General features: G+C 41.4%; 2 protein-coding genes across 2 annotated transcripts in view; both read left to right on the top strand.

Moving 5' to 3' along the window:
• LOC138624973 (putative autophagy-related protein 11) overlaps positions 1-18,703 on the top strand; it is a 44,387-nt gene extending 25,684 nt beyond the window's left edge. Inside the window, exons 7-9 of the mRNA XM_069705580.1 lie at positions 5,370-5,453; positions 17,487-17,606; positions 18,680-18,703. Of these exons, the coding sequence (XP_069561681.1) occupies positions 5,370-5,453; positions 17,487-17,606; positions 18,680-18,703 (228 nt within the window). The remainder of the gene's footprint in view (positions 1-5,369; positions 5,454-17,486; positions 17,607-18,679) is intronic.
• A 3,773-nt stretch (positions 18,704-22,476) lies between these two features.
• Positions 22,477-22,746, top strand: part of LOC138624954 (golgin subfamily A member 6-like protein 25) — a 49,463-nt gene continuing 49,193 nt past the window's right edge. Inside the window, exon 1 of the mRNA XM_069705552.1 lies at positions 22,477-22,636. Coding sequence (XP_069561653.1) covers positions 22,490-22,636 — 147 coding nt within the window. The 5' untranslated portion in view covers positions 22,477-22,489. The remainder of the gene's footprint in view (positions 22,637-22,746) is intronic.

Raw genomic sequence — 22,746 nt, 5'->3', positions numbered from 1 at the left:
ATGAAGGGGATCTATACACATGCACAGCATCATACATCCAGAGAGAGCGCTAATTGAATAAATAATACTTATCCGTTAACAAGAATCCTAATTAGTTATGCTAATCAGCCTAGATAACCCAATTAACCCCATAGAGTGAGGCGGGGAGGTCTCTGTGTGTTTATATGTGGGTGTGGATTTCTACGCCTGAGAGCATATCAAAGACACTTAAGAAAACACATTTGGCTAATTAGTTTTCAAAGACATAGACAAGCACTTATGTTTTTTCATGTCCTTATTGTTCTGTTTTTGAATGTGAGGTAATAGGCGTTCCACACCAAAAGGAAATGAGAGGTATAAAGAGCGTCGATGTTTTTGCACTTGCATATGTGAGGATATCTGCGTTCACGCGTATTTTCTGCCGGCCCTCCGCCAGTCCGTCTCTCAGTTAGATCCACATGGACATGTATATTTTTACAACTATTATGGTAGTTTAAACAGAGTGTGTATTTGTTCAGAGAATGTCTGCCTGTTCCATTAGTTTATGTCCTTGGAAATACAATTTGGCCTCAAGTTCTCTCCGTTTATTTAAAACCTTCAGTCAGCGTTCCCCTCCTAATAGTGAGTCGTGTTTCCTCTCGTTTAGCTCCACCACTCATTATCCGGGCCATGTGGAGGAGACAGTGTTTAGAGAGGAGAGAGAGAGAGAGAAAAAGAGAGAGAGAGACTTGGAGAGCGACAGAGAGAAAGAGAGCGCATGAGGGAGAGAGAAAGGCAGAATATTACTAAAAATGAGTGCAGACCAGATAGAAAAAGACAAAGGGAATTAATGAGTGACTGAAAGAGAGAGAATGTAGATCGTCTTTTAACCTGACCACAGCTGCTTTCGCTCCTAATGAATGGTAAGGAGAAAGAAGGGCGGGAGACACCCAGACAAGACTGTCTTTGTTGTGCCTCTGCCAGAGAGAGAGAGAGAGAGAGAGAGAGAGAGAGACACACACACACAGGGAGACGGAGACAGAGACAGTGAGAACACGACAGATTTATGTCTTACAGGAAGTCTCCCAGATTTGTGGTGTCGCAAACCGCCTACCCCGAGTCAACTCCATGCTCTGGCTTTTAATTAATAGACTGTTTAAGCCTCTGCATGTGCACTTCAGTCTGTCTTTGCATGTGTTGAGTATCCATGCATGTGCATCTGTTTGCCTCTGTGGCATGTGCATGCGTTTGTTCCATTTAGGCATGCAGTTGATCATGTGGTTTGTAGATTAAAATTGGTTTTGACAGAGAAATGCTGATCAGCCTCTCTGCTTCGGTCTGACAGTGGGGGATCTTTAATTCCAACTACAGCATTAGAATAAATATACAAGGAGTAGAGTTACATTGTGTGTTAAGGCTTCAGATAGGAGTCCTTAAAGAATGGCAACTGAGATGATTTGTCATCTTAAGGCCCACGACCACCTGTCAGCCACACGCTGTGTGTCTGTGTGTCTTTCTGTCCGCACACCTTTCTTTTGTTTTTCAGTTGCTCTGATTGGCTTTGGCTTCATTTTTGTTTTAGAACAGTTTCAGAGCTCCCCTCAAAACTGACCTCAGGTGTTTAAAAAAACCAACAAGTTAAGTATTAAATGCTGCATCCCACCTTTGCTTCAGGTCATGGCACCTTTGCTAATGTGCTAATGGGATTCATTGTGGTGAGCTTAACTGCGGGGCTTAATGTCTAAAGCCTGCACTTTTGTAATAGGAAGACCAAACACTAGATGCTGCGCTGCACGGGTCTCAAATGGGGGTGAGATGCTAATATTAGCTCATGCTCACATCAGCTGAGTCATCTCCTCTGTGTCCTTGGCTTATTAACTGATTTAAGACTGATTAGATCAGTCTTGCACGAACGTGCACATACACACCAAATTTGAATATCAAAATGGAATTGCTTGACCAGTGAAAACTAGATTAATTCAAAATGTTTGCATCAAGGTGTGGGTAAAACAGATGACTGGGCATATTTTTTAATGCACCTTGCAGCATTTAGAGCCATTTATGACATTAACTTAAGCTCATGTTATGCAAACACATTTTGCAAGTCAAAGCCACTTACGTTGAGAATACGTGATGCTCCTTTTTTCTCCTTCGCCTTGATTTGACTTCATGAGATCATCAGCATAGGTATTGATTTTGCACTCCATTAGATGGCGTTTTAGTGAGCTACAATACGTGTACCTCTTTCATAATACTATGCCACAGTAACAAAAGAATAATGTGGAGCTGTTTTACTACACCATTGTCATTTTAATCGCAAGGTTCTTTTCATCACAGGCGCAAACATACAGTATGTTGATAGGAGAAGGCTGAAAAAAATATTTTTTTTTTTACATGGACAGGCTGTTGACCCATTTACCACAGCACCATTATTTTCAACCCCTTCTCATTACCTGTAAGTGTCCCTTCATCGAGCTTTGTCAAGTTACGTAAACAGATTAGAGATTGCTTTGCTCCCAAGAAATGCCACAAATAGCTTTTCTTCTCTTTAGTCCCTAGAAACTGTCAAGAAATTGCACTGTTGCTACCGGGTCAAATCTCCCGACAACATAACAGCAAGGAGGATGGCGTGCATTTGGCAAGGAAATCTACCATATCCTTATTCTTCCTTTGAAAAGTAATTTTCTATTATATGATTGTTGTGGTTTATGTGAGAGCCCATCGCACTCCTGTTTTTTTCTTATTTGATTGGGTTGCTCACTTCTGCTGCGAGCTGTTTTATCAGCTCAGAACATGATGTTACAATTTCACAAAGCTCTGCTTGAAAGTAAGAGGAAGTTGTTGTCTGTTGGACTTAGTCAGCCAATGTAAAATGTAACCTTGTGTGTGCTCTTGCTCAGGACTCGGTGTTACTACCTCCATCTGTGTGTGTGTGTGTGTGTGTGTGACAGTTTCCTCTCGAGATGTTAATTCCTCTCCTCCCTGTTGTTGTCATGCTTCCACCAGCAGCGTCTGCACCAGGGAGACGAAGACATATTGGTGTTAATGAAAAGCCTTCCTAAACTATCCTCCCCGCATGAATGTTTAAACATGCTTGTCATAACATTCATTCGCTCACACATGACAGCTAGCATCTGCAGCTGCCTTGCTCGCCCTCAATATTTTATCATACCATCTCCCCTAACCCCACACTAGCACAATGGTTGTGTGTTAGCAAACTGAATTATAATGACTCAAAGCAGGCGTGTGTTCAGACTCACTGGCAGCTCAGGCCATACATAATGGATTCAGAAACACCACAGGTCTCATAATGGCACAATTAGTCAATCTTAAATATGAAAGGAGGAGAGAAAGACTAAATGAAGGGTATGTTCTTATACGAAGAGGGGAACGACAACAAAAAGAGAAAGATAAACAAAGATGAGAGAAAGAAAGAGGAAAGGAAAATTGATACTAAGGGAAAGAAACTGAAAGAAAGTAAGAAATCAGGAATGAAAAAAAGGTAAAAGAACAAAGAAAGAAAAAAGAGAAATCCTCATGTCCATATACAGTCTGCTATTCACAAGTCCCACAACGCTGCAGGTCAGCAGTTGTGACCTTGGTGGTTTTGACAGAAATGATTCACCATGGTAACGGTCGGTGTGCGACCCTCAGTACACCCCCGCACCCCTCATCACGCCCCAACCTTCCTTACTGCCGCTCTGCCAATGTGATTGGATGCACAATTGAAATATCATGCCTCAGCAAAACGCATGCACATGCACCAGCTGAACCAGACTGAAAGATGGATGAAAGAACAGGACAAGTTACACTCCTGAAAATGTAAGAAAGCAGGGACAGAAGTAACACACTGAGAGGCTGAAAAAGAGTTTTAAATGTTCAGATATGTTCACCTAAAAGACGTAGTTGCAGGGTTAACGTCGTGTAGTGGACAAGGCACAGTGCATCAAAGCAGAGAGAGTAGACATATAGTCACTGAATGTGGAGTCAAATGAATATTAATGGGGAACCAATTACCTTGGGGAAATGTTGTCTGTGTGTTAGCTTCGCTAACGCATGTGTCTCACCTTTAGCAAAAAGGAAGCAGTGGTGGGGGGTGATGAGGGTGGACAGCGCTGATGTATTCGTTTTCCTCCTAACAAGCTTCCCTACCTCCACTAAAATAGAATTGTCCAGCCCACAGCTCCCCCCTCCACTCAACTTATTTCACCAAGGTGCAATTTTTTAAAGAATGAAATGTTCAGCGGTGCCTGTCACTAAGTGAGAGTTAATATTAGCGCTATGCTTGACAGTGTTGTTTTCTTTTCAAAGATTTGATAAGCAGCAAAAAAAAAAAAAAAAAAAAAATCTTTATTTTTTTTTTTAGTAGAAATAAGCCTTTCAGGTCACTGAGATAAAATAATTTCATTTGCCCGACACTCAGCAGTGCCGAGGACACAAGTCTACTCCCTTCCTCCGTACTACAGCAGTTTTTGGAGTCTTTACTGGGGGCATGTAGACTATCTCGATGTGTGAGCAGCTTAGCCCTGTGTGGCACTTAACTGTGCAGGTCTCTAGCTGCTGCTGATCTGCATAAGTGACTGTGCCACACTTAAAGCCCCTTCTAAATCAGTGTTAAAGCCTTGATAATAGACCTCACTGACCAATTGATTGGCCTTCATATGTTTACAGCTCACTTTAATTGCCTCAAAAATACCATTTATCAGCCAAGTGTGTCCATGTATGCATGTATGTGTGTGTGTGCAAGCGTGCCTGTCCATCGACAAAAAAGCCTATTGATTTATCAGCATCGGGATTTGTCCCGTTCACCATACATAAAACCCCTGCGTATGTGCTGTTCAAAATGGGAAATGGCCCCATTGATTCCCTTAAGTTGGAGCCCAAATGCTAAAGATTTTTGGATAAGCTTTCTCATTACTTAAGCTGAAATCAATAGGGGAGAGCATGGGTCTAATGAATGAACGGGCCACAGATCAGATGGGGTGTGCTCATCCCTGGCCTGTCCTGGTCGATCTGAGCGTGTGTGTCTGTCTGTGTGTGTATGTATGTGTGTGTGTGAGAGAGTGTATGTGTGAGAGAGGGAGAGGGGGGGGGGACAGAAAGAACTTGACTGTTCGAACATCACAAACCTTTTTCGTCGGCACTCATGAGAATTCATACTTTAGCTCCATTCGTGTCTTTATGTCGTTCTCTTTATTTGACCCATCGCTGTTTCATGAGCTTCTATTTGTTCTCGTTCCACATTGTGCTACAGATCAGATTCTTAACGAGAGTCAGGAGCCTAAAATGTCACAAGATCATTCAGTATACCAAATTCCATACCGGTGAACAGTTTGGAAATGTAACCAGTGTGAAGTTATTTATTTTTTTTTTTATTATTTTCTCTTCACACGCTCTTTGTCTCTCTGCAGTTGGAGGTCAGCAGGAAGCAGGTGGAACAACAGAGCAGGAAGTTATCAGATTTTCAACAGAAGGAGGAGACACTTCTGTTTGAGGTACAAAGAAATGTTCCACAAAATTCATTTGTTTCTGTCTTTTCCTTACTCTCATTATTCTGTTTATCCCCTTTACGCACGCACACGCACACACACACACACACACACACACACACACACACACACACACACACACACACACACACACACACACACACACACACACACACACACACACACACACACACACACAAGCGCGCGCACACACACACACACACACACATAGGAAGTAACCCACGATTTAAGATTAATAAAAAGAATTACACTTAGCATCTACAAATAAAATTGAGATTAGACACAAATATACATGGGAATTATTGATATGTAGTGCTCGGGGCTGTGTGTCAGCCAGTCAGCCGGTGAAACCAAAAATTTAGCCCACATACTCACACAGAACCACCTCCCTCCCAGCCGCAGCCCCTCTGGCTGACTTCTTGGTTTTTCCACTTTCCATTCTTTCCACTCTTTTCAAATATCAAAACGACACAGAGTGGTATATCTTTCAAAAATTGTCTTTGGCCGAGTGTGCAGACCCGGCCTTTCAGACTACATTCACCAGACAACTGCTAAGAGTTTCACTTTGTGGTTTGGCCACAACTCACTGAACTCACTGAAATGAACTACATTAATTAGCTTTAGCTGATATTGCAGTCAGTTGTCATTTCAGCGAGTGAAACCGAGACGTTGCCAGCTACAAATTAGAAGCCTGCAGCCATTCAAAGTTGATATTAAATGAATAATTTTGTAGTTATTAAATACCACATACACATGACGCAGGCTACTTAAAAGATATTTAGTGGTTTTCTGCAAAGTTGCTTCAAGTAGAATCAATAAAGTGTGCATATCAACAATATACAAAGAAGAGCCTTCGGGGCGCCTGTCACTAAACAATGCAGTTTTCAAACAGTAAACTCCCTGTCCCTTCCCATCACTCTCCTCTAAGGTGTCCCGCCTTTTCAACTCATAAATATGGAAGGCTAAAGATGATGAGATTCACGGACAAGAAAGGAATCAAAATCTATTGTAGCGTGTCCTTTTCCCCGTGTAAAGTTTGGATTAAATGTCACACATTAGCATGTGAACTTTTAAATGAGCTTGTTTGCTCTCCACGGTGTGGGGCATGTAAATACCCATCTTGAGTATGGAATGGGGATTGCTTTGTGGGGCTTTGGGGTTCACCAGAATTGAGAAGTGGAGGACATATTTGAGGGTTGCACTGGCAATTAGGCCGCAGCAAGGGACTGGAATGCCGAACAGCTCTATTGACTGGTTGCATCTGGCTGGTGTTCCACACCTGAGCTGGCAGATATTAGCAGATGCAAATGCTCCCTGATGGCTGTGGCTTCTCCGGATTTCAGGGAAAGAATGATTGACAGGCACTCCCAAAATGACAGGACTGACACACACCATCAAAATGAATCTACTCCTGGGCAAACTCAGGTGTGAGCGGAAAGAAATGTGTATGTCCAGATATATATAGAGGTAAAGGTAACTATTGTAACTTAGGTGTAGTGTAGCTCTGAGATATTTACCATCACAGATTTAACATATCAGCTGCCCAAAGTCTTATACAATTCAAACGTGTGTGCAATTGTTTTATAATATGTTTTCATATTTAACCTATGAAAAAACAAACATAGCATTGTTAATATTTAAAATATAAATATGTCCATGAATCAGTTTTATGTAAACAAGAAGTCCGAAAGAACCTTTTTGGATTCTGATCCAACAATCTACTATGGTGTGTGTGTGTGTGTGTGTGTGTGTGTGTGTGTGTGTGTGTGTGTGTGTGTGTGTGTGTGTGTGTGTGTGTGTGTGTGTGTGTGTGTGTGTGTGTGTGTGTGTGTGCGCGTGTGTGTGTGTGTGCCCGCGTGTGTGTGCAGTGTTGTGTAAGGTATTGGATAGTAACCAAACACAATTGTATATGTGCACATTTTTTTCATTGACTAGGATTCCCTTTGTTTTAAAATATGGGGCTGTTTATTTATTGACATAATTTCCTCTCAGTGAAGGGCGTATGTCTATAAAACACATTGAAATCATATTGCAATCTTTGCTAACCCAGGAGCAGCACCATTGTTCTATTATACTCACTGAACAACAGAATCACAGCCTGTTTATCAATCCAATATCTCATAATGTGCTCCCTGCCTGGTCATTTTGAATATAAAAAGATCTCATACTCTTATTGTACCATATTTCCTATATTTAGTATTAATCTCTCGTACTGACATGAGTCTGACACATCCAATATGATATTTGATTAGCTGTTTTTTTTGGTGTTTGTTTGTTTGTTTGTTTTCATAGTCTCCAGGTGATATTGGATACATGTGCCGAGCTGGTATTATGTTGGCTGTTTCATCTGGGTATAAAAATGATTTAGTGTATACTCAGCACGCAGTGTCATTGACTAGCTTTAATTTCACTGCAAGGGTGGGCTTTATTACTCTCCAAGTGTGTGTGTGTCTGTCTGTGTGTGTGTGTGTGTGTGTGAGGGAGAGGGAGAGGGAGAAAGAGAGAATTCTGTGCATTCTGTGCATATATATATATATATATATATCTGCATATGTTTTCAGGCTTGTTAGTGTAGCAGCATGCCACACCTGTGCACACACATGCACTTGTGTACAATGGCAACAAACAGTGTATGAACCCTTTGGAATGACCTTGTTTTCTGCAGTAATTGGTCATAAAGTGGAACCTGAACCTCATCTAAGTCACAAGGACACAAACACAATGTGCTCAAGCTAGTGCAGTTTTCATCTTTTGTGTCTTAATTGAACAGATCCATTAAACATGCTGGTGGTAAAACTAAGTGGATCCTTGGATTTAATAACTGGTCAAACTTCATTTGTCGGCAATAACCCCAAACAAGGTTTTTTGGGCTTTCACAACTTTCAGGAGGAGTTTTAGACCATTCTTCTTTTAAAGTACTAGCCTGGCTCGGCCCAATTATTGCTTACATCTTCATTTTTTGCTGCGATGTCTGGAAACCCTGTTCGCCTTAAGGTTTGTTCAGCCACTGTGAAAGGCGCATCAATCAGCGACCAGTGGGGGTGGCGCAGTGAGGTGATGTTGATGATGACGACAAGCTTTTGTTTTGAAATGTAGCTCCAACAAAAGCAGCAGTGGAAGAGCTAAAAGAAGCGATATGAATAGTTGTGTGGTTGAGTTAGCAAATATTGTAAGTAAAGTAAGGGTAAGGATACAAAAATAAAAAAATAGAAAAGTGGTTATTGAACGACATGGCGTTGGGGGAGTTGGGGACGGTCTCTGTTGTTTATCGCTCGATGAGTTTTGATGCACAACATGCGTCATGTGGTGGTCAATGCCGATTGGTTAGAGCCTTCTACAATAGTTTCAAAGTGAACCCGAGGTCTACGCCAATGGGGATACAACGACTGGAAACAATTCCCAATGGACCAGGGTCAGACCTACAGTATTTATTCACACAGTGACTTTGGGTCTGGTAATACCAGTCTATCATAGGACTGCTGTAGTGTGAATGGCTTTGTTGAAGTCATCTTACATAATCCCTTCTGGTTCAAAGTCCAGGCTCTGACGGGACCACTTCAAAAGCTGCATTTTCTTTGTTTGAAGTCAATCTGTAGAATATTTACTTCATTGTTTAGGTTATTGTCCTGGTGCCTCACTCAATTTATGCTGACTAGACACCATTATGCTGCAAGAAATGTGGAAATTCATTCCTTTTCCCGACAGCAAAACAGCCCCAAATCGTGATGCTCCCTCCCCTGTTCTTCATCTTTGGGATGATATTTTTATGAGCTCACAAAACAATCTACCTGTACCATTTTGGATTCTCAAAGTGCTCTATTGCAAACTTCAGGTGCTCAGTATTTTTTTTTTAGAGAGCAGTGGCTGCCATTCTCCATGCAACGTACACCATGATTTGCATGTGGTCGTCTTATGAACAGTGATGTTAACCAACTGTGGATCATTTTAAGTGATTCATTTAAGCCTTACAAGCTCCTACTCTGGGATGTGTTTATGCTTTCTACCTATGCAGTCATCTATTGTCACTCACTCGCAGGGAGAGTAGCCTCAGTACTAAATAAAAGAACAAAAGAATTGACTGATGAATATCCAACTAAATAAAAAGTGTCCTCTTTTGTTGCACAAAAGTAGAGATTCATCTTCAGCTTGCGTAACAATTAGCATCCGATATCATGCCGTGTCACAACAATGATAAAAAAAACAAAAACTCTTTAAGATTACTTTCCAAGCTTCATGCAATCAACAATTCTTGATTGTAAAACCTCTGAGACCTATTTAAAAAAATATATATATATTCATAACTTTGACCTTATTTTAAGACAAATTTGTTTATAAATTCAGATCATTCCAACGGATTCACTTCCTTTTTCTTGCCAATGCAAATCTCTGTGTGTCTTAAAGCCTGCTGTATATTCAGCCTCCTCAGCATGTGATTATCATTCATTGGAAGAATCAACTAAAGCAACACTTGGAACAACTCCCACACCACATTCAGGCCAAACTGGTGGTCCCAGTCCAAGAAACAGAGGAGCTCCACTTTGCCGTGACAAACCTTACTTCTGATCAAATGCTACAGAGCCATAATCATGTTTGTGCCACTGAATTCTTTAACCTTTCCATGACCCCGCTGAATGCCAGCGGCCCAATCACAGAACCTAATTGAATCTGCTCGGCGGCGCCCCCCCGACTGATGAAAAAATAAAATTGGAGGTGAAAAATGAATACAGCAACAGAGAGAGAGCGAGAGAGAGAGAGAGAGAGAGAGAGAGAGAGAGAGAGAGGGAGAGAGAGAGGAAGGGGGGGGGGGCACTGCAGTTTTATAAATACGTAGACATACTCACAAACACACACCACCAGACATGTACACACAGTCACACCTTTTTCAATCCTGCAGGAGAACGGGGGGAGGGAAATGACAGGGAGAGAGAGGGAGAGAGAAGGATGGAGAGAGAGGTTGGGCCCAGGTTTCTCATTACCCCCCTGGCCTATTTGGAGGATATTCCTATAAGATAATCTGATTTATTTGCAATTTTCCTTTAAGCGGCTTAGTGTTTACCTCCAAGATTAATATTTTTCTCTGTTATTAATATCAGACTGTAATTAGGAGTGATGTGTCTCGCTCCGCGCCGTTCCGTGGCCGCCAGGCAGCGAGCTGGATGAAACTCTTGTTGCGACTCACTTGTTGTGATCCTGTTTCACAAGACAAAAAAAAAAAAAAAAAAAAAAGAAAAGACAAGGAAGTTTTAAAAGGAGGAAAGATACTGCTGGGTGTGGATGTCGAATCACGAGTGCGGCATATACCTGCCTCTGTGTCTAAGAGTGTGCGTACGTGGCTGTGGGAGCAGCACTGTGCAAATATATGAGTGTGTATTTCTTCAGTTTATGTGCGTGTGTGTGTGTGTGTGTGTGTGTGTGTGTGTGTGCGCGCGCGTGTGTGTGTGACAGTGTGATGGTCCCCTCTGATTGATAAGGTGTCTGTGCCGGCTGCAGATTGCTCTTGCTGATTGCTTCTGAGAGCTCCAGCTGATTTATAATCAGAGCAGGATGAAGGATTGTGCTGTGGATTGCTTATCTGTTTACCTCCTCACAACATAAACTGACAAATTATCATGTTGAATACATGCACACGCGCACGCACGCACACGCAAGCACATGTGAAGAAAAAAAAAAGATGTGGTAATGTGGACCTTCTTATTAGAGACACTGACATAGATTTAACAAACTGGCTATACAGAACATAAACAGCTTTACTCATCAGCGCAGTGGTATTTTCATGATTACTCAAAAGAGTGCAATCAGTCTCATTTGTTTATGTGAACTTGTCAATATCATGAGACATGTTAAGTTGCAATTAACTTGTTTTATACTGTCACATTTTTTATTTGCTCCACTCTGTAGAATTATTTGGAAGCTTTTCCACTATTTTTCGATATTTTGTTTTTTTCTTTACGATTTTTTTGTTTCCTTTTTTCTCTCTTTTTTTTTTTTTTTTTTTAACTCACTTCCTTTTCATATGCATGATTGCAATTGTAATGCCTGCATTTACTTTGCGAGTATTGGCTTAAATGCCTTGGACAAAAACAACAAATATACTGACTTTTATTGTACCCAGTGACGTGACTGATTGTTTTTAAAATATTACATATAGCATGAATGCAATAGGTGTTTGTTGTTTTCGATAAAGAGGCTGGCATATTATGTGAGACTAATTCCACTTGGCAAGCCGCAGTACAAACCAGCAGGTTTAAATGCTGACAGGTTTTGTATGCCCTATGGCACTGTGACAGCTGTGTGTGTGTGTGTGTGTGTGTGTGTGTGTGTGTGTGTGTGTGTGTGTGTGTGTGTGTGTGCGCGTGCGCGTGCGTGTGTCTATCTGTCTGTCTCCCTGCATTTTTCTGTCTGTCTCTCTCCTCCCATTCTTCCCCGTCTGTCTGATTATTTGTTACTTTCTCTCTTTTCACCACAGTTGTTTGTAAATGCACAGTGACAGAATCACGAAAGAAGCACAAAGTACAGGAGCACACCCGATACAGGCACACACACACACACACACACACACACACACACACACACACACACACACACACACACACACACACACACACACACACACACACACACACACACACACACACACACTGACGAATGGCAGCAATTAGATGGGGAAACCAAGCATGTGAGGACAGAGGAGCGCTGAGGGGCTGCAACCGCTGTATGGAACGTGTGTGTGCGCGCGTTGTGTTGTGAGTTTGTGTGCATTTGGAAGGTTTTTATCCTTCTAATGGACCATCCATCTGTCTAAATATCAACACTGTCTCATATGTCACTGGACAGTGGCTGTGCTGGGGTATGGTTGGTTGTCGGGCGTTAACATTTGCAATCAAGGACCAAATAAGAAAAGGTCTAGATTACAACATTATAACTTTGCAAAAATTAATTGCTCATGGGACTAAAGCTGAAACAGAAAGGCTGGAGTATTTGGCAGCAGGCGCATTTGTGTACAAAAATATTAGGAAGTGGTGCAGACAGAAGAAAAAAACCCAGAAATGTTTGTAATTTCTTTCTTGCTCTGGTTTCACGTCGGCCTACAGAGTTGATCATCCCACTGACAATGAGACCTTGAGTTTCTCTGTTCTTCTGTTCTCTTCCCAATGGAACAATGACCTTCTCACTCCAGTCAGAGCAGCACTCACTTCCCCTCTTCCCTTTTAATTTGAGAATTCATCTTTTTCTCAGCAGTTCCTCACAGCATCTTTTTCCTCTCAAAATGAAACACATTTCTATGTACTAGTATTGTTATCTAATAAACAGTCTCTGTCTTCACATTCTGTTACTTTCTAAGGATTTCCCTCATTTTATTTAACATTTCAATGGCTTTTACTTACATGTCATCACAGACAGAATGTACAAGTAATTTGGTCTTGTCTCTTAATCATTTCCAGGTCACATGGGATGTAAAATATTGAATCTTTCTTTCCAGCCTTACTTTAGTGCTACATCAGATGGAACTGAAGAGATGCATATTTGAAAATTATACTCGACCAGCAAGGAAACAAAGTCAAATCAAGACAGACTTAAAGAGATTTGAGACACACAGTAAAAAAAATACTAAGTTGACATTGGTACATATGTAGCTCTATGCTTAACAACATATTTAAGACAAACTCACATTGACAAGACTGGTGACTTATTTCCCAGGCTTTACAGCTGTGAAGAGGGCTACATAAAATCCAAGTTTTTGAAAATATATCGTATGTCTTCCAGGTGTTTTTTCCGAAAGTGTTTATAAATTATGTGATGTGTGTCAGAGCACATTTGTGTGCGTTCCGTCATGCCAACCTTTTTTTTTGCTTCTGATTTATACTCTACTCTGTTGGATGGTGCAGATTTTACAAACAGGTGTGTGTGTGTGTGTGTGTGTGTGTGTGTGTGTGTGTGTGTGTGTGTGTGGATCTGCATTTATTACCAATCGAGATGTGTGTTAGACACAGCAACTGATGTATTACTTCACTTGTGATTGCTTACATCACAAATCATTCCCATATTATAAGCCCTCTCATGCAAATAAGTGGCAGTGTGTGTGTGTGTGTGTGTGTGTGTGTGTGTGTGTGTGTGTGTGTGTGTGTGTGTGTGTGTGTGCGTGCGTGTGTGTGTGTATGCGTGTGTGTGCGTGCGTGCGTGCGTGCGAGAGAAGGGGCTCGAATACATGTCTGCGAAATAAAACCGTTATTTACATAAAAACTAAATGCACATTGTGAGTTCATATATGTAACCCGTGTATAGTATCTATGTATACTATGAATGAGTGAGTGGGTATGTGCGTGCGTGCGTGCGTGCGTGCTTGTGTGCGCGTGTGCCTGTGTGGTAACCCTGTATCGCTGGCAAGCTCATTTCTCTCAGAAATCAAAATTAAATGGGTCATCTATCATGAGAATATGTGACTGGGACTCTTGTCTCCGCCATGCTCTGTGTGTGTGTGTGTGTGTGTGTGTGTGTGTGTGTGTGTGTGTGTGTGTGTGTGTGTGTGTGTGTGTGTGTGTGTGTGTGTGTGTGCGCGCGCGCGCGCGCTTGCTCGTGCCAAGCGCGCTTATGCAAGGTGTGTGGTGCTGGAGCAGAATGTGTGTGCTTCTGCAGCAGTGTGTGCGCACACCCGGAGACATTTCTGCGTGCGTATGTGGCGGCCACTTGTCTTTGCCTATGCTATGATTAATGGTTTACATTGGGCTGTTCAGCCATGCATGTTTCTTGGTTTATCGTTTTATGCTGTCTCCAATTAAAGCTCCATAACTTGAGTGATGGCTTCACGCCAGTGTCCATCAATAGAGGCCATCAGCGGCCTCATACATTCAGGATATGGAAGACACACACTAACTAATATCCTCTTGTGTCAGAGCCAGTTGCAGTCTGATTGTGTGAATATACAGATATACAGAACAGTATATGTGTGTGCACATAAAGTAAAAAATATCAATTCTAACTGATCCATTTCTACAAGTAAATCTGGTTTTGCTTCTTAAAATCCTACATTAAAACAGACTGTCAGTAGGATTAAACAATATAGATATTTGTTTTCTAATCAATACTAGTGATCAAGAAATCAATCAATTAATCATCCTGAACTTTTTTTTTTTTTTTTTTTACATTATAAGAAAAATAATACTGGAAATCAGTCTTTATACAGGAATAAGTAGCGTAAATATTTTCAGGGGTTTGTGTCTGTTTGTGTGTTTGCAGGTCTGTCTGCACCAGGGAAGTGGAAGGGAATACATACATCTGGACGTGTGAGCTCGTTCATGCGTGCACCATGCCGGCACGCACGCGCCGCGCAATATCATTTCACGCAATATTATTTCTCATATAGCTGTAATGACATTAGGCCGATATGTTGATTATACTGTCGGCAAGCGGCAGCCTGCTGATTGGGTTAGCATATTACCTTATATCACATCTCTCCATTCATCCCTGTGTTTTTTTTTATTTTTTATTTTTTTATTTTTTTTATTGCCCTCATTTTTCCAAATCACTTCCCACTTCCCCAGCTTCCAGGGCGAGGTTCCAGGCTATGCAAGCAGGTGACGGGAAGTAATATGATGATAGCGAGGCACAACAACGCAACGGAGGGAAAGCTAAAACCTGAGAGCAGCCAGTGTTGTTACATGTCTGAATACAGGACAGAGCCTCGTGATAGGGCAGGCAAAGTGTTAACTTGGGTGAAAATGCAAGCACACATGAATATTTAATCTCGCTGACAAACACATGAACGAGTGCGCACGGGCTGTACATGTGATGGTTTCTGCTCAGCATGTGTTTTTGATAAATGTATTTAACAGGTGTGCAGATTGGTGAAGGGAAAAAAAAAAAAAAAAATAGGGTGTGATTTAGTGAAGACCCAGAATAAGAGGTGGGGGCGGGGGGGTGGAGAGGTGGGACGGAGGGAGATATTTTAGAGTGGGCCACAGAGATTGTTAGAGAGAATGAGATTTCATTTGCAGCTGAGACATTGAGTGATGACATCCATGGTGTGTGTCTGTCTGTGTTCACATGTGTGCGCACATTAATGGCTGAATGTGTACCTGCACGTAGAACTCAGGCACAATAATATATATAGTAGGTAGTGTACATGTGTTGTACAGGTGTTGTGCAGGTTCTGGGTTGCTTGTGTGTTTCTTCTTTGTGTTAGTTGCCTCTTTAATATCGGTCTCTGAGCAATAGCAAAAAAAAAAAATCAAAATGACTGGGAAACTCACCGCAGCAGTATACGTGCTCCTCTCCTCCCCTTTTCCCTATAGCTAACATGTACACACAAACATACACTCAAACACAAACTTCCTTATTAGCTAGCAGGAAACAAACGCAACACCAAACACCAGTGGCAATATTTATGCTACAGAGAGAGGAAGACTTTTGGTGCGGTTTGGTTTTGAAACGCAGCAACACGAGCATGTCTAACTGTCAAGATGGGAAATTTCACTTCAAATTACACTCGGTATTTGTACCACATGCACAGGTAATGATTTAGCCATGCGTAGTGTACAGTAGGACACACAAGCAGTAAATGGAAAAAAAGATAACAATAACAACAACTCACATCAGCCATCTCTAATATATAGGCTGCTACACCATGTCATGGCTATATGACAATAGGAGAAAAATGAACGGTGGTTATCTGGAAATTAAAAAAAAAGGGTGGGGGGATTGATTTAATATTCAGCAGTGGCTGAAGGGGCTGGGGGAAGGGAGAGAAAGTAGACCTATGGATGGGGGGAAGGGGATTGAGGAGATGAAGACGGAGAAAATTAATCAGTGGCATCATCTCCAGGGGAGTTTAGCTAACCACCAACCTCAAGTTCTTTAGTCACGTGAGGGAGCTTCTGCTGTTGCTCCTGCCATAACAAGCCAAACCCATCAAATCACAATGCATATACTGTGTGCTTCCACACAAAGAAGCACACACTCACTCGTTGACCTTGTGAGCACAGCACCTTCAGACAAACCCCGTGTCACCAGAAGTCCAACTCGGCTACACTTGTTTGTATGCGTGTATGATCGTGCTCAACATGCATAATTTATGCTGAAATGTACAGTAGATCAAAGTCAAAGGTGCCCACATTTTTTCCTGTGGAAAAATGTATCTATCCAAAAATGAATCTGGATGAAGAGGCGCAGGCCAAAAATACACGTATGCAATATGTACAATTACATTTCATACAAATGGAATATGTTTTACAGAAAATTAACATTCTAATTCTAAAATCAAATGTAAGAATAATTAAAACACTACTCTTTTATCCGTGTAACAGCAGTTTTATTATTTTGCAGAAATTATTTTCACAAACAGTCGTCTTGCTAATTTGCTTCTTAATTTCCTCTTGTCAGTGTGTCTCTGCCTCGATCTCTCATCGTGACTGACAGCACAAACTCAGTGATGTAGGACACACCAACAGCACATTGGCATCAGCAGGAGGGGAGAGAATACCATGATTCTTCATAGATAAGACCTAGGCCAATGTAATTTAATAGGGAAGCTTAACGGCACCATGCCGCACAATGCCGTAAAACTAAAAATAATACGTACTTTTTAGCTGCACAAAATTTACTGTTCACAGTCATTACGGTTAGAATTTTACTGCCCGTAAGAATGAGGAGAATAAGCACCAGCTTGTTAAACAAAGAAGGTGTGGGCCAAACCTGGCCCGTGTAGGCCCCAAATTTGGCAGCTCTGATCAAAGTATATGAACATATGTTGTGTGTGTGCAGATAGAGAACGTTAAAAATCAAGGTTTAAGAATCTCAATGTGATTTTTTTTTTTTTTTTTTTAATCAGCCACTTTATCGAGATTACATTTTTCTAATTCCACCCAATATCGCTCATAACTAATCCTTTAACAATTCTCACAACGGAAGATTTTGGGTGACGGCAATACACAAGCAAACTTCGACACAGATGGACTGAAAATGCCGCAGCTTTTGCTACAGTTTATGACAATGAATGAAAAGGTACCACTTTCTCTTTTCCAGTCCGAGGCCAAAATGCTGCGTTTGAAGGATGAACTCAGCACCTTTTTTGAGAAAAGGATGAAGGAGAAAGAGGTGCGGATTAACCAACTAACCAAGGAGCTGAATGAAGTGACACGAAAGGCAAGTATAAATTCATAAACGAATGTGACCTTTAGGGGAGAAATTGTGTTGTTGTTGTTGTGTACCTGAGAATAATGTTTGTGAACGTGGGCTGAGTGGCTAAGACAGGACAAACTCCATACTTTTCACACATAGTTCGTAGCTGTTTTTGGGAAACACAGAAATACACACATGAATGTGTAATAGTGGAAAGCTTTTGAGCAAATTAATTGTATTGCACTGTGAAGCCTTGGCTAACACTTATTGGTTGACCCCTGGGATTCTTTTAGCTGATTTAACTGTGCTATCATAGCGCTTCAATCAGTTTGCCACCCACTTATTTTATACACTTTCAATTATACAGATTACCGTTGCTGGGAGAGTTTATTGAGCTGTACTTTTGATTCAAAGGCACACCGGCCCATTGAGGCACACGCACTGACTAGACATGCACACACAAATGCACTAGTACACACCACTTGATCTGCATATCATTATGCTTTTGATCGAATGCCAAGGTTTCACTGACAAAGACATCAGAGTCAAATGGAGCGAACATGTACACAACACCTGTAGGATTTGTGTGTGTGTGTGTGTGTGTGTGTGTGTGCGCGCGCGTGTGTGTGTGTGTGTCTGCGCGCTCATGAGAGAGACAGCTGTGAAATCTGCACCTGTTTAATTGAATTAGCCTCGTTAATGTATTCACACTGGCTGCCAAAAAAGCATGGCATTAACAAGCTCATTAGACAAATTAGTTAATTAATTGTCTGTATGGCAGTCGCTTCCCAAAGAGCTGTGTCTTCATTATCTGATGGCTGCCGCCTGTTGGATCGTCGAACGAGAGCTGATAACGCGTTGCGTGCTTGTGTGTGTGTGCGTGCGTGCGTGCTTGTGCGTGATATTTTCCTGTGTTTTGTGTATCTATTTACTGCACGTGTGGCTCTTTTCGGTGTAAACGTGCAGAGATGCTGCGTGTGCACAAATGCTTGTCTGTGCGTATTTGTGTGTCTTGGTGTGGTATGCCGAGAATATGGCGGCCAATAACAGTGTGCATATTGCAGTGAAAGGTTATGTGGGGGCCGTCACTCCCACAGGTAAAGACAGAGCAGTCCTCCTAGCCACTTTCTAATCTCTCTTTTATTAGAAGTTAATATCTCGCCTGCTCTTTCTCACTCCACACTCCCACCTGCTTAGAAATGGCCCAGCTCCATCTTTTTAATTCAATTATATTAGCCAACCTCTCTCTCTCTCTCTCTCTCTCTCTCTCTCTCTCTCTCTCTCTCTCTCTCTCTCTGTGTGCCCATAACCCTGCAATCTCACATCTCTCTCTACTCTCTCTCTCTCTCTCTCTCTCTCTCTCTCTCTCTCTCTCTCTCTCTCTCTCTCTCTCTCTCTGTCTCTTCCCATCTCCCCCCTCCTTCCTTTGTCCTCAAATGTTCCATTTCTATTCGTAATCCTAGATGGAGGATAGACTTTGGCCAATCAAGGATTTGCGCAAGCCACTCTCCCTTTTTCCTCTTCTCTGCCTTGGTGGCAAAAACATATCATGGCTAGAAGGAGAGAGAGAGAGAGAGAGAGAGAAAAAAAAAAAAAAAAGGAGGCGGGAGGCAGGAGTTGAAGGGAGGATCCCAGGGGCGAAACTTTGATTGCTAAAGTAATGAGACTTGATCAGATTGAGGTTTCTCTCTCAATAGGAGCTCTACTAATATGAAAGTCCGAGGCTTAAGTACTCATTTGAAATAAAATCACAAATCTGATATTCTTTCTTCCGGACTTCCAGCCAAGGTCCTATACTCCCCCACTGGAGAATTAAGACTTCACACAGACCACATGGGAACTTTTAATCATCTCTGATGTTGGCAGGTTTGGAGATGAGAAAAATCACCATAATGTATTAATTATGTAACAATATTATGGAGTTCTGAAAGTGGGTGCCGTAAAGACCTTGAGCTATAGCAGGGATTCTCACAGACTTGCTGATCTTTTGCTTGATAGATAGGTCTGACCTACTGCAGGTCAGATTGGATTATAAAACATATCAACATAGTGTTTAACACATTATTTCAGAGTTCTAGACTCATAAATTTTTTTAGAAACAACAATATAAACAAGAATATATAATCACTGTTTGAGATGTCATGTTTGTAGACCAGTGAGTAACACAAATGTTTATGGTTTATATGACTTTTTTTTTTTAGCATGTTCTAGATGTGCTTAAATACATATGTTACAGTTTATATGTAGTCACTGTTTCTCACAAGATCAGAGCAATCAAAACATTTTGATACCTAAATTCACTTTTAATAATACTCAAGAGCTTTACATGTGCACCAAAACAAACAGCTGCATATTATATATCGCTAGCTGACAGACATTACTCCATTAGCCATTAAATTATTATCTTTCTTTAGCATGTTTTGGCTAAAACTTGCTGTTGTGCAAGACTGTGTTTTCTTTAAGGGATTTGATTAGTTTTTATTGAACTTATAGAAAGAATGGTGTATACAATTTATATTGCGTAAGATATACAGCATTTGTCAAATAGCATGAATTATAGTCATACTGTAAGCCAGTAAAACTGTTGCAGCTGAATTTTAGGCGATCTTGTTGCTTCATCCTGGTTTTACATTGATAGTAATAATATTTAAAACGTGTGGAAAAAGTGCTCTTTTACTTCATATTCATTCCTCATCTGGAATCCCTCTTGTACTGTAGATGAATTAACACAAAGAAGATGAACTTTTGCCCACTCTTGTAATATGCTGAACTTGGGTGAAGCACTGAAATTCACACATTATTGTCTTAGTTTTGTAAAACTTATTTTATTTCCCAATAGTCACACAAAAAAGTGGTGAAATATCCAGAGAAAAGAGCAATTTTAATTCAGCCTTGCAATCCTTAACTGGCCCATTGCTTTATAATTGTTATCATCCATTAGCAATGCTGTAGATGATTTTAACTGCGTGAAAGACCACTTTTAACTCACTGTTACACTGCGCTGGATGACATATAGGCGAGGAAGTGTGTGTGGAGAGCTCTAAAGCGCAGGCAGAGGTGGGTGATGTCAGTGCCAAGACACCAGTCACGAACCACAGTCCACTGTTAAAGGAGGTGACGAGGGAGCTTAGGAGAGATCAGAAGTTAAGAAGGATGCTGCACTTCACATACCAGCTGTGACTGTATCTCCAAGTCTTTATTCTATGTGGTTACATCTGTACCACATAAATCTTCCAGCCTGATAAAACATATGAAAGGGTCTATACTTGTATATGTATGAAAAGGTTTGTGTGCACAGTGTATATAAATGTGTCTGTATGTGTGTTGACTGTCTGTGGAGTCTCCTTACTAATCTAACACAGGGCTCATTTAACACTGGGATAATGAATTGGGGCTTTGATTTGGTTTGGGGTTCTGAACTACAGTCCCACGCACACTAACGTTCATACATGGGGTGAGGAGTTCAGCCACTGCCTGCTTCCTCTGAAATGCACCCCCCCCACCCACACCCCCCCTATAATTACTACCGCATTAGTTCATGCACAGTATGTTCATGTACACCAACTATGTCCAGTAACACGCAGTAGTCGTGTACATAAATTCAGTTTGGATTTTCCATTTTGATGATAAGAATATAGATGTTTCAGTTTTAAACAGACATCATGAAGTTTAGACTACATGAAGTTTTTTGTTTTTTTCCAAACAAAAGGCCAGAGAATAATGGACCTATACACATAGTAAGGTTGTTTTACTACATCTGCCAATATCTGACTGGAGCGATATCTGGTGCACACAGATCTTCGGCACTAGATTTATTCCGGTGGTTTCTGATGCGTACATAAAAAAAAGAAGGATGATTTGAGGGCCTCTGTATGAGGCAACCATGATAAATAGAAAAGTGTAAGCTATGATCAACTGAGAAGTGATAAGAATTTGCCTTATTTTATTGCAGTCATGACATTGTAATGTGAAATGTACAAAAGAACAAATTTATAATTATTTATCATTTGACATTAATTTATCTTTTTCAACTGGCATAGCTTGATTTGAAAGTAGTATGAAGTGCGATCACAATGTTCAGAGACTGCGCCTGTAATAACCAAAAAACATACATGATTTAAATATATATATATATATATATATATCCCCTTTCAAAGAGGTTCCCTTTACCACTTTGTGCAGTGATACACCGCTCCTGATGCCCCTGCCATGATTACAACGCTCCCTGGAAGTCCTGCTCTGTCAAACTCCATTTGCGATTCACGCCGGATCTCCTCCACAGCACCAAAACAGTGACCCCTTAGCTTGAACTTTGTTTTGGCGAAGAGAGAAAAAGTGGGCAGGGAGGGAGCCAGATGTGGTCAGCAGGGGGAGTGGGGGTGATGATTGTGTTGTTGTGACTGACATACCGTGCGTTTTCAACGTCTATGCTAAAATCACAAACGCGCACATACCAGTGGCTACAAAAATGTGTGTTACTCAGGTACTGATGTTGATGAAGTGACGTAACTTGGACTCCCTACTTTTGAAAGTTATGGCGTCCCTCTGCTCCAGGGGCACTACTGTCCTGGACTCTGTTTGAAACATGTCAAATTGCCCCTCGTATCAGCTCTTCTCAGTGCACAGAAACCGACAATCAATATGTAGGTCCACGAGTGCCTTTGAGCATACTTTAATTTGTTGTTTCCTGTGTTGTTTGTGCAAAGACAAAGTAGATCAAATCCACAAGCAGTAAAATATAAAATGTCTGTGGTGTATGTTGGTTTGTGCATGTACTGTAAGTATACATACAGAAGAGTCTGCTCTGCTGTGTGTGTGTGTGTGTGTGTGTGTGTGCGTGCGTGCGTGCGTGCGTGCGTGCGTGCGTGCGTGCGTGCGCACATTAGATGAAAGACACAGAGGATCATATGAGGCACCTGGACCAGGATGTGGTCGGTTTCCAAGCCACACAGGACTCACTAAAGAGAACGTTGGCCATGAAGGAGAAACACACAGAACAGCTGGTCCAATCCAACACGCAGCTGAAAGAGAGCCTGGCCACACTGCAGAGCAAAGTAGGTAACACACACACACACACACACACACACACACACACACACACACACACACACACACACACACACACACACACACACACACACACACACACACACACACACACACA

The sequence above is a fragment of the Brachyistius frenatus genome, unplaced genomic scaffold (genome assembly GCF_029030835.1).
Source record: "Brachyistius frenatus isolate BFR_SWC_R1_liver_20210118 unplaced genomic scaffold, ASM2903083v1 Contig_57, whole genome shotgun sequence".
Classification (NCBI taxonomy): domain Eukaryota; kingdom Metazoa; phylum Chordata; class Actinopteri; family Embiotocidae; genus Brachyistius; species Brachyistius frenatus.
The sequence above is the reverse complement of the archived record's forward strand: the minus strand, read 5'-3'. Positions and strand labels throughout refer to the sequence as shown.